This window comes from Phoxinus phoxinus (assembly GCF_949152265.1).
Source record: "Phoxinus phoxinus genome assembly, chromosome: 4".
Taxonomy (NCBI): Eukaryota; Metazoa; Chordata; class Actinopteri; order Cypriniformes; family Leuciscidae; genus Phoxinus; species Phoxinus phoxinus.
Window position 1 is genome coordinate 18,152,377 of NC_136879.1, and position 16,424 is coordinate 18,168,800.

The 16,424-nt window shown below is 41.3% G+C and overlaps 1 protein-coding gene across 1 annotated transcript in view; it reads right to left on the bottom strand.

The window, feature by feature from the left end:
* The window catches only part of fat3a (FAT atypical cadherin 3a), a 156,741-nt gene that overhangs the window by 15,199 nt on the left and 125,118 nt on the right, over window positions 1-16,424 (bottom strand). Inside the window, exons 15-26 of the mRNA XM_079609080.1 lie at window positions 15,781-16,170; window positions 15,229-15,443; window positions 15,006-15,143; window positions 13,610-13,753; window positions 13,340-13,537; window positions 12,619-12,843; window positions 11,754-12,330; window positions 10,104-10,238; window positions 9,857-10,014; window positions 7,830-8,298; window positions 4,241-4,394; window positions 1,515-2,188 (exon numbers count right to left, since the gene is read on the bottom strand). Of these exons, the coding sequence (XP_079465206.1) occupies window positions 1,515-2,188; window positions 4,241-4,394; window positions 7,830-8,298; window positions 9,857-10,014; window positions 10,104-10,238; window positions 11,754-12,330; window positions 12,619-12,843; window positions 13,340-13,537; window positions 13,610-13,753; window positions 15,006-15,143; window positions 15,229-15,443; window positions 15,781-16,170 (3,477 nt within the window). The remainder of the gene's footprint in view (window positions 1-1,514; window positions 2,189-4,240; window positions 4,395-7,829; window positions 8,299-9,856; window positions 10,015-10,103; window positions 10,239-11,753; window positions 12,331-12,618; window positions 12,844-13,339; window positions 13,538-13,609; window positions 13,754-15,005; window positions 15,144-15,228; window positions 15,444-15,780; window positions 16,171-16,424) is intronic.

Below are 16,424 nucleotides of genomic sequence, written 5' to 3' on the forward strand. Positions count from 1 at the left end.
GGCAGGAAGCGGAGCTGAGTTTAAGAAGATAAAAGTGTGGAGCTCCGCCATTACATATACTGATAACAGCAAATCTGGCAGCGGGTTTGTTATCTGCGCTGTAAACAGTCACAGGTCGCAAAACCATCAATGCATCGGTATAGTTTCAATGCTTCGCCGTTCTTAGTGTTGGCGTATAGGGTTCATTAAAAGTCTGAATATAAAAAATGTGCATGCCAAAAAGCTCAGGGGGGTTACTGAGATACCAGCCTGTGTGCGTGTGTGTGTGTGTGTGGAACGGCAGTGATCTCAGCCAATCTCTGAGCTGCGTGAGGTTAAATGCAGTTAAATACGATATTTAAATAAAACATGTTAAGGGAAGGATTGATTTTTCACAGTTGGCAGGCATGAACCGATCAAAGCCCTCTGATAAATTCACACTGGCAAACACATTTATGCATAAACATAATATGCGTACAAACACACCAGACTATGTGAGAGATGCGGAGAGGAGTTGCATGATTCTGCCTGGAGCGAGAATTTTTTTTTTTTTTCATATTTTAAATCAGAGGGTCAATGTAATGCACTTTAACATCCCATAGTGCAACGGATGTTAGCAATAATACACACACAATTGAGATAGACTTCTAGCAGTGTAAATAAAAGAGAGATGGAATTTGTGCAAAATTATTGGACAGAAAACAATAAAATATACAAAATGTTTAGTAAAAATGAATGACGAATGAGCAATTTGAAACAGCACCAACATAATAATAATAATAATATTCTTTGAATATTTGAATATTCTAAATTTGGGGTTATTTAAAAAAAATATGTATGCAAGAATTTGTATATACTGTACATGTCCCATTACTATAATTATTCTGCTATTAATATTACAATAATTTAATATATAATATTAAATGTATATTCATAAATAAAGCAAAAAAAAAGAGAATTTGGGAAATATATTACAATCAAATATACAAAATGTTTAGTGAATAATAAAAGAATGAGTTATTTAAAAATGACAACATTAATAATAAAGTAGTCTTTGAATTTTCTTCATTAAAAAAAATATATATATATATATATATGCATTTTTATGTATTTAAAATTAAGAGTTTCTTTAGACATGCACAACTACTATCACTCTTCAGCTATTCATTTGACAATTATATGATATTGATACATATATTTAATTTAATAAAAGAAAGGGAGAATTTGGGAAATATTACTGGGATAAAAAAATATATAAAATGTTTTTTGAAAAATAATAATAAATAATGATGAATTAATGACAAATTACCAATTTAAAATTGAATAAATAAACAAATAAATAGAGTCTTTAAATTTCCTTCATTTGGAGTTCTTTTTTAAATGGATATGAGTTTTTTCTTAACTAAGTTTGAATATACATCCAATCATATAATATATTACATTAAATTGATATCTACAAAAATATTTCCCCCTAAAATACTCTGATACGCACACAAATACAGCACGTAACGTCATATGACAGATCTCTCTCTCACCCTCGTCTTCCCAGGGGCTCTTCCGCAGCGAGTCGCAGTCCGACCGGCACGGGGAGACGGGGGGCAGATTGGGGGCGACGCTGCACACGACCACGCCCCTCCGGTTGGTCCCGCCCAGGATCCGCGGCGACTCCGACGGATGGAAGGTGCTCATTTCCGTCAGCTCCGGGCCTCGGCAGTCCCCGTGCCTCTTCTCCAGGGTTCCCCGAGGGTCTCCGGGGAAGCACGGCGTGTACGCCATGGGCCTGACGGGCACCTGAGGCGGGCCGCTCAGGCTTCCCTCAGTGTACAGGCTGATGGGCTCTCCGATGGCGCAGCGCAGGCCCGGGTATTGCCCACCGTTGGCTTTGTGAAGGAGGGCGGCCGTAGCCGGGTCCTGAACCATGGAGAGGTTGTTCCGGGAATAGCTCTTCTGGAACACCTTCTTCCGGAAGGCGATGAAGAGGAGGATGAGGGTGAGGATGAGGAAGAGAACGACGGCGATGCCGATGAGCTCCTCCTTCCCGACGTATGCGTGTCCGGCCTGCATGTCCGGGACCAGCACCGGGCGCACAGAGCAAGCGCTGCCCACGAAACCAGGAGTGCAGTTGCAGTAGAAGGAGCCGAACGTGTTGACGCACACACCGCCGTTCTCGCACAGCTCGCGTTCACACTCGTTCACGTCTTCTTCACACCTGCAGAGGGGAAGTAAACACTCAGTGGTTATCGTGGCCCACTGGGTTTTGCTGCATCAGTTTAGTGCCCTTGGCCTGCTTTAAAATTGACTGTGACTCGGCAGAACTGCATCAGTCTATAAAAAAAAACTGACAGTGTGTCCGAAAAGCTGGCATGATGGGATTAGTTCACAGCCTAAAGTAATCCGACTGTCTACACTGAAAGTGAAAACGCTGCGCGACGCCACACGATAACAGCCAATCAGGACTTACTGTTGTTACACATTTGGAGCTGGATTTTTGGACCGGTGAGATGTCATTGTGGGCGGTTAGAAACTAAGCAAACTGTCACTGCTGGTTAGGACAAAAATAAGACGTTTTTGGAGTTTGAGGTAAAAAACAAAAAATTTTTGGGCGATAATCACCATGTTTCAAAGACTCATGTTTCAAAGACAATGTGAAATCAAATATGACCTTATTTACTTATAATAAATCTGGCTGGTCTTTTCATCAAAATTTCATCACAATGCAAGTTTTGATGCTTTATAAACAAGTTGATGCAATCAAGGCCACTCAGATGAGAAAATTGGATTATAATAATCCAGCATAAGTAAAATATTGTATATTTTATTATCAATACTACTATATACTATACACTTGACTCGACTCGGCCGTGTTTAATGTTTTCTAATGTCTGTTTGTATTGACATCAATTGTGTTAAACGCCAGAATAAAAGTGTCTGGTCTGTAATGAATACATTAGCATAAGCCAAGAGAGACTGCGGCTGTATAATCTCCTCTGTGCAGAGAGAGGCATGAAATGATCTTTTAAAAAGACTAATGCGACTCGAACACAGATAGATTGGTGCCACCATCTTGTGGCCACAGATTGCACAACAGCTCAAACTCGCTGAACAATTCAGAAACGCATCACACCGACGGCAGAAATGTATATGAATATGCATGCGACCATGGCAAGGAAGTCAGTGCTGAGCCTGTGCCAGTTTTTCACGGTGTGGTGCCAGCAGAAACAGGGTTGTGTACGTGTTTTAGAGAGGAACAGATGCTGGTTATTAAATTATGTTGGCAGCTTTTGACTTTGGGAAGTTTAAGTTCATCGATCTAAATCACTACGTTCGTCAAACAGACACAGCGTCATCGTTTACGAATCACACACAATATTTGGACAATACTTTTCTGAAATATATCAAACATTACACTAATACAATAATAAAATAATAAAATTGATAAGTTTAAATGTAAATAGAATATTTTAAAAGTAGCATATTCTAAAATTATTAGCATAAATATTAATATATATATACATATACATACATATATATTCAAATGTATAATGTTAATAATTTATTAAAATGAATCCTTAACTATCCTTATTCTGCTAAAAATTGAATAAATATTATTTATATTATATTAATTATTTTAAATATAATTATAGATATTAACCATAATCATTCATTTATAAATAATTACACTAATGTTTATATAAGCGTACAATACAATGTTTGTAAATGATGAATAGAATAATTAGAATAACCAAATAATTTATTAGAATAATTTAATATATATTATATATTCTAATATATATATATATATATATATATATATATATATATATATATATACTAATATATATACTACAGACAGTATTAAAATACTACAATATTATGAAAATACATTTTATATATATATATATATATATATATACATACATACATACATTATATATGTATGTATATATATATATATATCACACACACATTATATATATATATATATATATATATATCCTCCTGAGACCCAAATATACATATATATACAGTATATATATATATATATATATATATGTATGTGTGTGTAACTATCATTATTTTGCAAACAATGTTAAAATACTAAATTATATTTAAAAATATTAACAGATGCATTATATAAATAAATATATATATAAAACAAGAAAAGTGTTTTTTATGGTATAGTTTGGAATTCAATACATTCTTTCACACATCATGTGTGCTGAATATCTAAAAGGACAGTTGAATGTGTTGGTGAACTGACGTGACGCCGGTGTATCCTCTCTTGCAGCTGCAGATGAAGGCGTTTCCGATGGGTTTACACACGCCTCCGTTCTGACACGGGTTTGGCATACACACGCTGATCTCTGTCTCACAGCGCCCTCCAGTGAACAGAGCACTGCAACTGCAGGAGTAACCTGAGAGAGACACACAACACAGACTGTTTGTTCACGAACTGCAAAACAATCGCACAGACACACGCCGGTGGGAAATCGCGTGGAAAATGTCAGTGAGTAAACAGTGCGCTGGTTTTATCAGGTCTACCCACAAAAACAAACAAACAAACAAACAGACACACACACGCGTCTGGCAGACACTCCTGCACAAACGACCTTTTCAAAGAGGATGTGTATGGCACAACACCGCTACTCCCACAACGCACTGCTCCATTCATCAGAGCCAGTGAACGAGTGAAAGAGAGAGAGATGACTACAGTCGGGAGGAAGAGATGAGAAGTGAAACAAGATGAGAGAAGAAAAGAAAAGACAAAAGGAATGAAAAGAGAAGAGACAAACAGAGAAGAGATGATACACACGAGAAAATAATAGATGAGAAGTGGAGAAAAGTATTAGATAAGATGAAAAGAATAGAAAAGATGAGATGAGATAAGAAGAGACGAACAGAAAGTAAATGAGAAGAGATGAGAAGATGATAGGAAAGGTGAGACAAGAAGAAAACATGAGATGTGAGACAAATGACTAAATGTAAATGACTAAATGAAGACGTTGAGATTGAAGAGGCGAGAAGAGGAAAATTAGGAGAGATAACAATATAAGAAGTAAAAATGTGAGAAGAGAAGAAAACAGAAGAGAAGAGATGACAAAACAAGGAAAGAGAAGGGAAGAGAAGAGACTAGAAAGGACATGAAATTAGAAAAATGAGACTCGAGTACAATAAATCGATGAGAAGAGACAAAGAGAGACGAGAGAAAGGAGAGGAGACGATAAGAGAAATATAAGATGAGGAGAGAGAACTGTGTGAAAATAGAAGAGACAAGAAAAGAGGAGAGACGAGATGAGATGAGAAGAGATGAGTTGAGAGGAGAAGACAGGAGACAAGAAAAGAGGAGACAAGAAGAGAGGAGAAAAGAGGAGAGACGAGAGGAGACAAAAGGAAAGGAGAAGAGACGAGACAAGAGGAAAGGAGACAAGAGGAAAGGAGAAGAGAAGAAATGAGAGGAGACACGAGAGGAGAAGAGACGAGAGGAGACAAGAGGAAAGCAGAAGAGAAGAGACGAGACAAGAGGAGACGAGGAAAAGAGAAGAGAAGAGACGAGAGGAGACGAGGAAAGGAGAAGAGAAGAGAGGAGAGGAGACAAGAGGAAGGAGAAGAGAAGAGAGGAGACAAGAGGAAAGGAGACGAGGAAAGGAGAAGAGAAGAGACGAGAGGAGACAAGAGGAAAGGAGAAGAGAAGAGAGGAGAGGAGACGAGGAAAGGAGAAGAGAAGAGAGGAGAGGAGACGAGGAAAGGAGAAGAGAAGAGAGGAGACGAGGAAAGGAGAAGAGAAAAGAGGAGAGGAGACAAGAGGAAGGAGAAAAATAGAGAAGAGACAAGAGGAAAGTAGAAGAGAAGAGATGAGAGGAGACGAGGAAAGGAGAAGAGAAGAGATGAGAGGAGACGAGGAAAGGAGAAGAGAAGAGATGAGAGGAGACGAGGAAAGGAGAAGAGAAGAGAGGAGAGGAGACAAGAGGAAAGGAGAAGAGAAGAGATGAGAGGAGACGAGGAAAGGAGAAGAGAAGAGAGGAGAGGAGACAAGAGGAAGGAGAAGAATAGAGAGGAGACAAGAGGAAAGGAGACGAGGAAATGAGAAGAGAAGAGAGGAGACAAGAGGAAAGGAGAAGAGAAGAGAGGAGACAAGAGGAAAGGAGAAGAGATGAGAGGAGACAAGAGGAAAGGAGAAGAGAAGGGATGAGAGGAGACAAGAGGAAAGGAGAAGAGAAGAGAAGAGGAAAGGAGAAGAGAGGAGCCAAGAAGAGAGGAGACAAGAGGAAAGGAGAAGAGAAGAGGAAAGGAGAAGAGAAGAGAGGAGACAAGAGGAAAGGAGAAGAGAAGAGAAGAGGAAAGGAGAAGAGAAGAGGAAAGGAGAAGAGAAGGGATGAGAGGAGACAAGAGGAAAGGAGAAGAGAAGAGAAGAGGAAAGGAGAAGAGAGGAGCCAAGAAGAGAGGAGACAAGAGGAAAGGAGAAGAGAAGAGGAAAGGAGAAGAGAAGAGAGGAGACAAGAGGAAAGGAGAAGAGATGAGAGGAGACAAGAGGAAAGGAGAAGAGAAGAGAAGAGAGGAGACAAGAGGAAAGGAGAAGAGAAGAGAAGAGGAAAGGAGAAGAGAAGAGGAAAGGAGAAGAGAAGGGATGAGAGGAGACAAGAGGAAAGGAGAAGAGAAGAGAAGAGGAAAGGAGAAGAGAGGAGCCAAGAAGAGAGGAGACAAGAGGAAAGGAGAAGAGAAGAGGAAAGGAGAAGAGATGAGAGGAGACAAGAGGAAAGGAGAAGAGAGGAGCCAAGAAGAGAGGAGACAAGAGGAAAGGAGAAGAGAAGAGGAAAGGAGAAGAGATGAGAGGAGACAAGAGGAAAGGAGAAGAGAAGAGGAAAGGAGAAGAGAAGAGATGAGAGGAGACAAGAGGAAAGGAGAAGAGAAGAGGAAAGGAGAAGAGATGAGAGGAGACAAGAGGAAAGGAGAAGAGAAGAGGAAAGGAGAAGAGAAGAGAGGAGAGAAGAGAAGAGGAAAGGAGAAGAGAGGAGCCAAGAAGAGAGGAGACAAGAGGAAAGGAGAAGAGAAGAGGAAAGGAGAAGAGATGAGAGGAGACAAGAGGAAAGGAGAAGAGAAGAGGAAAGGAGAAGAGAAGAGATGAGAGGAGACAAGAGGAAAGGAGAAGAGAAGAGATGAGAGGAGACAAGAGGAAAGGAGAAGAGAAGAGAGGAGAGAAGAGAAGAGGAAAGGAGAAGAGAAGAGAGGAGAGAAGAGAAGAGGAAAGGAGAAGAGAAGAGATGAGAGGAGACAAGAGGAAAGGAGAAGAGAAGAGAGGAGAGAAGAGAAGAGGAAAGGTGAAGAGAAGAGAAGAGGAAACAAGAAGAGAGGAGAAGAGAGGAGACAAGAAGAGAGGAGAAGAGAAGAGAGGAGAAGAGACGAGACGAGACGAAAGGAGACAAGGTTATAAGAGGAAAGACGAAAGAGAATGAAACAAGACTAGAAGAAATGCAGAGAGAAAAGACAAGGAGAGAACATACGATGAGAAGAGACGAGATTCACTAGAGAGCATGTGGAAAGCAGGAGCTGATTTAATCCTCATAATTGGTCATTTGGTCTCCATCAGACTCAGTAGATGTGAATAAGAAGTTCACTCGGCAGACAGAAGCTAAGCTGATCTGACTGAAGCCAAAACTGAGCAAAGCTTATTAACCAGAGTAATTACATCACAGAAGCAGCTTAACTGAAGCAACCAGGATTAATTATAACATTAAGATGAATCTCATCGCAATCCTAAAACCAGATATTTCTGGAGGAGGGCCTGCACACACACACACACACACACACACACACACACACACACACACACACACACACACACACACACACACCTCCAGACGGCAGGCTGATGCAGGTGGCGCCGTTGAGGCAGGGCTGGGCGGCACACGCGTCCGGATAGAGAACGCATCCCAACTTGAGATCCGTCAGTCCCACCACCTCCGCGTACGGGCTGCGTTTGTTCTGCAGCGGGAGTTCGTTATCGTTCAGAACCACGGAGTCTAGACAGCCCTGAAAGCCATTGGTGACCCGTGGACCTTTCCTTTCCGTCAAGCTGCGGGCGTCCGGAGGCGACACCTGCGCTCCGAAATAAATGGACAAATCTGCTCCTAAAGGACGGAATTTGGCCGTGGCCAGCCGCCGCTCCACGTACATGTCGTCTAGCGAGAGGCTGCTGTAGTTTCCACGCAACTCCAGGACCACGTGATGCCAGTTCCCGTCGTTAACCGGTCGGCCGGAGATCCCGATGCTCCTGGGGCTGTTGCTGCAATCCAACTGGAACCACAACTTTCCCTCTTCGATCTGTCAATCAAATGCAGATACAGTCAGTCGACTGTGTGTTTAATGTGGTGCATTAGAAGTGTACCAGTGTAACGTGATTCCCTTAACCAGAGGTTCTCAAACTTTTTGACAGCCAAACAAATTTTTACCTAAAATATTTACTTGAAGTCCACCCTGAGATTTTGGGCCCAATTTTAAGGATCTAAAGCCTGTTTTATGCTTCTGCGTCAACTCCACACCGTAGCTACGCCGTCACTCCTACGGCGTCGTGGCCGTTTTATGGTTCTGCGTCGGGATGTGTTGCATCGCGGTGCATTTCACCGCCAGAACGCTAGGGGGGAAAACTACACTCTGGAAATGATGTATAATCTGACCAATCACAGCCCTTGTGGTCTGCATCGCCTCGACGCGTAGTTACAATTTTTTGGAGGTGCACGTCGAGCTACGGCGGAGGGGGCGGAGAGGGGTTCGCGTCGATTCGACGCAGAAGCATAAAACAGGCTTAAGCGCATGGTCTAAAGCGCAAGTGCACTTAGGTTGTGTCTGAATCCACTTTTGCTAGTTTAACGACGGGAAAAATGGTCGGCGCACCTGGCGCATGGTCTAAAAGGGTTGTCTCAATTCTCTTAATGAGTAATGGGTGTGTTTTGGGCGTAATGTGCTATAAACCAATCAGAGTTTCATCTCCCATTCCCTTTGAAAGCCAGTTGCGCTCGCGCCATGGCGGATTTGCTATTTACATGGCGGAATTTGCATGCGGAAAAACTGAATGCTTCTCTAGCGAGGAAACGGATCTGCTCGTGCGTGAGGTTAAAGCTCGCGAGCAGACCATCCACAGGACCCGCCTATAGGCGTATATTACTAACGTGCTCTTTAAATAACAAAAAAAATATTGCGCAATATTTTTTTATTTATTTAAAGTCTATTTCATTTTGAGAAATAGCAACACACCTCGTTTTCAGACCAGCATGCCCATGGGCGCACAGATGGGACCAAATGCATTAGCTATTTAAACAGCGTGGCGCAGGACGTGAAAATGATAACTGCGTCGGGCTGAAACTAGCAAAAAATGCTGGATGTATGATAGGGTCCTTTAAGTTAATAATTCAATAATTTAACACATGATATTGATGTTTGTAAATGGTCACAAGACATGTAGATAAACAAATAAATTGTCATCTTTTTAGTAAGCATTTTATATTTTTACGATTCAATGAATTATTGTTATGACTGTTTCAATGCAGCTTTACAGTGATACACAGGAAAATAACGATTCAACTATGCAAACAGAATTTAATTCTGCTGTAAAGCAGCTTTAAAAAGACGATAGTAAACAGTCATTGTTCAGTTGAAATCAGTTTGGTTCTATAACTGTGTAAAGAGTTCAATTTAGCTTTAAAAACACCCTCAAACTTTTGAACAGTAGTGTACATGCCTGTTAACCCCTCAAAATTGTCTTAGGGTTTCATAACTCTTTAACGTTAACCTGATTTCGCTGTTAAACAGTAATTAGAACTAAGTAAATGTATGATATGGTTATGCAAGCGTGTTTTATTGAGTGTAAATGTGAGCGCGGTACCTTCAGCACGCTGCACGGATCTGCACGCGTGTACATGATGACTCCCTTGCTCTGCAGCGTTCTGATCCGGAGGGCTAACTTCATCTCTCCGCTTCTCTCCCCATCCGTCACTCTGTACTTGATATAACTGTTCCCGGAGAAGCTCAGAGAGGTGTGTCCTGAAGAACACACATAGAGAAAAATAAATATTTCCAGAAGGCGCCACATATGACATATAAAGAGGCTTCACACAGGGGTCAAAGGTTACCCGCACACTCTCCCAGTTTCCCCGGCGGACACTGGCACGCGTACGGCCCCCTGCTGCTGTCCGTTCCCACGCACTGCATGTCACCAGGACATCTCATATCCACACACACCTCCGACGCAGTGGAACAACTCCCGTCTGAGAGAAACAGAAGAAGAAATCACCATCGCTAAACAAGTAGTAGTGTACTGTTAGCCCGAATTATATGATAAATTATTGACCACAATTTGTTTTTTGAAGAACTAGCTTAATTTAAATGGCCACAACTCTAAAAACATGTGTCTGTTCCTGCTGTTTTTGAGTGCAATGACACTGTTCAAGTGCATGTGTAATAGGTAAGGGGTTTTCACGCTGCGCTTCACCCTGGATTAACATCTTTTAAACAAGGGTTAAGACCACTTTTAACCTTGTGTTAAAAGCAGGGTAGGTGGTTTGGTCCAAATATTTTTTTTGCTATGAAACTCTCTTCACATGCTGATAGCAATCACTAAGTTAAGTGGTCTAAATGTATTTTATATATATATATATATATATATATATATATATATATATATATATATAATGGACCGTATATATCCATATATAATGGACCTAAACAATGGACATTTTATATATATATTTACTATTGTAATGTTATGTGCTTTGAGACGTGAGGTAGTTTAACACCGTCTCTCGTGACGCTTTGTAGGAGGCTATGGAGACACTCTGAAGGGAGGGTGGGATCTCATGCTTTCAAAGCTAGCTTGCTGTTGCTAGCCACTCGAAAATTACCTAATCTACCTAGAAAGTATTACATGTGTATTATCGACATAGGTTAGCTGGCTAGCTCTTTTTTTATATAGGGTATGTTAACAAAACAACCATGTACTAAAAACAGAAAAGTTTTTACTTTGTGTTTGTGTATTTTTTGTGTACAGACGACATCATTGTCAAAATGATCCCCATTCACATGGATTCGTGAAAACGACTAAAAACACTGTATTATTCATTCCAGGCCAGTAGTTGGCGATGTCACTTTGTAAAGAAACACTTTTCCCTCATTAAAGTCCGCGTGAACCGGAAGTTGCAAACGACTTTTCTCAAGTGTTGTGACGCATTTCCGAGTGAAAGGGAATATTGAACAGAGGGCAGGGTTTTACTTCAGCGCTCCTCCTCTCCATCTCTCGCCCATAGCAGAGTAACGGTTTGAGGGGAGTGGTTAAGCGTTTAACAAACCCTAGTTGTCAAGCCTATGTCATTAGAAAAAGACTCATTCCAGACCCGGAAGTAACTTTTCAAACTTTGATTAAAGATAACTTCGGCAAACAATTTTTTTCTGTGTATTAACTTGCACGGATTAATTGTTCACCACAAGACTAGTAATATCCGCTAACAAAGTAAATAGGGTCAATTTTGATTTCATGCCGACTTTAAATATTCAGTTTGACTCTCACTATTATTCTCAGATGGTTCAAAATGTCGAACAACAATGGTAAACGTGTGATTAACGAAAAGAAGCTTTTTTGTAGTGTGTGAAAAGTATCTTACTGGAAAAACGGCGGTATATGCCGTTGCTTGTGTGAACAGCACATTTGTGTATTTACCGGAAAAGTCGTTCAGAAAATTTGACGGTAATTTAACCGTATCGCAGCGTGATAGGGGCTGAACACTCACCGCTGCACACGCATCGTGTGTTCCTGTGAAACTTGGGCGACACAAAGCTGGTTTTGGTGGAGCTGTACGTGAGCAGACTGTGCGAGTCCAGCGTGATGGTTTGTTCACACTGGGCCTCCCTGCAGTCCAGACCCGAGCAGTTCTTATCCAGAACCGCAGAAACCCTCAGGACCTGGTCCAGCTGGCGTCGGGCCGAGCTCAGCTTCTGCGTCACGAACGCCGCCTTGTAGAACCCGCCGCCGTCCGCCGTCTCCACCGCCACCAGCAGGTCCAGCTGCCCCGTGGACTCCACGGGCTGCACACTGAGCACGTGCAGAGCGTCGGGGCGGGGCGTCGCCATGACACCGGACAGGACGCGTTTGACCGAAGGGAGGTGACGGGACACGAAGTCGTGAGGGGAGACGCGGTCGAAACGGACCGTCACGGCGTCGTGGAGCATCTCGACCGAGGCCTGCTCCACGTGCACGCTCACGGGCACGCTCACCGTGAAGCGGCCGTCGGTTACAGTAGCGTTGAGGGTGTAGCGGCCCGCGTCCAACCCGCTCAGAGCGATGATTCGACCATCTCGAGGGCTGACCTACGAGAGAAAAACACAGATGCGTCAAAAAACACAAGGTTACACTTTATTTTAGAGTGTCCTTGTTAAACGTTACAAGTGTACTAATAACTATAAATGATGCATAATTAACTGCATAATAACCCTAAACCATACTAATAGTACATGTAGTTAATTAATATCACTCAGTACTTAAATATATAATTACACTTTAACATGGATGCCTTAAAATAAAGGGTTACACTTTATTTTAAGGTGTCATTGTTAGAGTGTACTGAGTGTAAACCAATGGAACACACACTCAAATACCTTGAAAAGGCTGCTCTGCCGGTGTGTGTGTCCGTAGGTCAGTATATCAAATGCATCTTGGTCTGTCGCGTGTATCTGACCGATTACACCTCCTGGAAACTCGTCCTCCATGGTGACGATGTGCACGTGTAAAGGGGACGCCACTGGCTTGTGAACGCTCTCCTCTATCACACGCACCAACACGCTCGCCATCGACGACAGGGCCGGCCGACCCGAGTCACTGGCCTAGAGTGTGAAACCGCAGACAGCAGTGATTGGCTGAGTCAAGTGTCAATCAAACCACAGAACAATTAGAGTGTACAGAAGGATTGTTTGAATTTAAATTTGTGTGTGATTTGATTAAAATGCAGCTTGTTTTAAATTGTAATAACTGTCCATGTCATTTGCAAAAATCAAATAAGGATAAAAAGTATGAAAAAAGTAAGACATTTAAAATGTTTGTGTTATGTTTTATAAAGATTTTGATTTAAAAAAATGCTGTTCATTTGAACTCTCTGTTCATCAAACAATTCTGAAAAAAGTAACACGGTTTCCACAAAAATACGAAATTATCAATGTTTTCAATGTTCATTATTTTTTTGATCAAATGAGCACAAGAGACTTTCTTTAAAAAAAAAAAATCTTAACAACCATAAACGTTTGAACGTTAGTGTATAATCAAGATTTACATAATTTGCATTCTGTGAAGCTAAGCACATTTTAGTCCAGCATTTCTCATTACCTGCACGTGAATGATGTATTCTGTGCCCTCTGACCTACGAAACACCCGATTGGACGTCAACAGCCCCTCTCTATCCAGTTTGAACCACGCCCCCTCATTTCCTGCCAGGATATGGAAATGGAAAGGGGGGCCGTTGTGGCTGGTGTCCTTATCGACGACGGACAGCTGCAGGACACTCGTTCCCAAAGGCTTGTTCTCCTGTTGTGGAGTAAAAGCTTGTGTTAAACTGATGAAATTACTCGCTGATTTACCCGTCGCTCATTACCGTACCTGTATAACCGCGGTGTGATTGGCTGGGGTGAAGGTGGGCGGGTTGTCGTTGACGTCGGAGATGTCGATGTTGACCTGAACCGTTGAGGACATGGCTGGCGTCCCGCTGTCAAGAGCTCTGATGGACAACGAGTAACCAGCCATCTACAGATAGAGAGAGAGAGAGAGAGAGAGAGAGAGAGAGAGAGAGAGAGAGAGAGAGAGAGAGAGAGAGAGAGAGTTAAAACATACAGAATAAGAGATGAAAAGAGAGTACAAAGTAAAGAGAGATGAACACACATCCATATATTCTCTTTCACGTTGCCTGTGTCATAAATAGTCCATGAGAACCTGACAGATCATCTGAAGCTCTATACACACAGACACACAAACTCAGTTTGTAACTATTTTTTTAAACGTCCAAGACCTTGGAATTGCTCTCTTCATTCCTCTTCTTCTCCAATATGAGGGCCTCACATTTTTAAGGTCCTAAACATGCTTGAGAACTGGGGATAATTTACATCTGATGTGAGTTTCAGAATTAGGTGTCGGTATATACATGTTCCAATAGCTACCTACGAAAAAGTCTCTTAGAGCGAAGCCCTAAATGCAACAGGAAGTCAGCCATTTTGAATGTTCTCCTCCTAGATTTAATTCTCATTTGCTTTTCCTCTCTGTTCTTAAAATGACTGAATTTGAGACATTTGTGGCATTTTATTTTCTCCCAAAACTCCACTCATAATGTTAAACACTATTCAGAAGGGATTCTTTTTACTAAATGAATCATTATATTTTCTCTCTCTTTTTTTGCAGCTTAGTTACAATTAATGGACTTTGGAGAGGATTTACACAGAGTTAATAGAGTATCTCTACACCATACATCAAAGTCGTACTTCAAAGGAGCCAGGGAGTGATCCGACCCCCCTTTAACCGTCTATAATTGGACAGACTCGGTAAGCTGAAAACAACAATGACTTCATTAGGCTAATTGACATGAGTAAAAAAGGAAACTTTGCATATCATCCAAAGAAGCTTTAGCTCCATCTAGTGTTCGCAGTGATGTAACATTATGTGCCACTTGAAAAAAAACATATGCATTTTCACTCATGTAAATACAAATGAAGTTTGAAACATAATGAGCCAAATTTATGTTAAAAATTTAGAAGAATCGGTCTCAGTCCCTCGATCAATGATAATCTCTCCCGCCTTTTTTTATCTGTTATGTAATGGTTTTACAGGTGTAATACCATTATCTTCATCTCAGACACAAGGATAATCTTCTTTAATAATAAACTAATCCCTACAACCAAGTCTGTTATTAAAGGCTTTCATGTGTGAATGTCTGCCGTGAAATATTTAATTTCTTCTTGTTTTCGTCTGTTCCCTGATCTGTGGGATTTTGTCCCATGTTCCTCACCGTTTCTCGATCCAGCTGCTTGTTGACTTTGATCTGGCCCGTGATTGGCTCGATGAAGAACTGGTTCTCTCGGTCGCCGCTGACGATGGAATATAGGATGTCGCCGTTCACGTGACTGTCGACGTCTTCCGCGGTCACCTAGGCAACCGTGACACAAGGCCAAATTATAAGGCGGATCTCAAAAGACAAAAATAAGACTGATGTGAATTTCATGACCTCTTACCTTGACCACAGTGTCTCCTATGTTAGCGTCCTCACTAATAGACACGCTGTAGGCGTCGCGGCTGAACATGGGGGCGTTGTCATTGACATCCGTCAGGTTGATGTTCACCATGGTAACAGCACCGAGGGGCGGAGTTCCGCCATCCGTGGCCTCCACCGTCAGGAAATAATCCTTGCAGGACTCAAAGTCTAGCGGTCGAGATACCGAGATGGCACCTGTACACGGCACAGGGGTAAACATATAACTCAGTACAGACTGAATATATCAGATAAATAAATACATATATTTTTATTATAACTATTGTATAAATATATTATATATATGTATATATTAAAAAAAAGTGGACATCATATGCACACTTGAACATCTAATTTAAAGGTACACTATGTAACTTTTGGCCCTCTAGTGGTTAAAAAACAAAACTGCATGTATTTTGCATGTAAACATTGTTTTGGTTGTGCATCGGCTCTGTGTTGAACACAAAAAAGTTACATAGTGCACCTTTAACATTTTTGTATACTAGTGTACATAATCTTATGTAATGCATCTCACCTGTATTGATGTTAATGGTGAAATGGCCTTGTTGGTTTCCGGATCTGATGTTGTAGTAAATATCAGCATTGGTGCCAATATCTTTACTCGCAGCGTAAACCTGTACCACTTCCGTACCCACTGCGACATCTTCAGGAAGCGTTGCCAGATAGTCCCTCCTCTCAAACACGGGCGGGTTGTCGTTAATGTCCAGAACCGTGATAGTGATGTTCGCCAGAGAGGAAAGGGGAACGGGAACTCCTTGATCTGATGCCCGGACCGTTATGTGGTACGAAGACTGAACCTCGCGGTCCAACAAACGCTCCAAAACCACAATCCCGGATGATTTATCAATGGAGAAGAATCCATCAGCCGAGTCAACAAGGGAATAAACCACTTTACGATTAACACCTGCAAAATAAAACACATGCAGGATCTATATCTACAAAACTACAACAAATAATTCAGTTTTTAGAGATTAACTTGGTTTCTAGATGGTCGAAACTGCTTATTAATAGTTATAAGCTAGTTGATCAATAATTAAATAACTAAACTAAATGGAACAATATTCATTTTGTCGAAGGTCAATGCATTCAAATATTGTTAGCATGAATTAACATGTTTGCTAACATAATTTAACATGCTGCTAGGATGATTTAACTTGT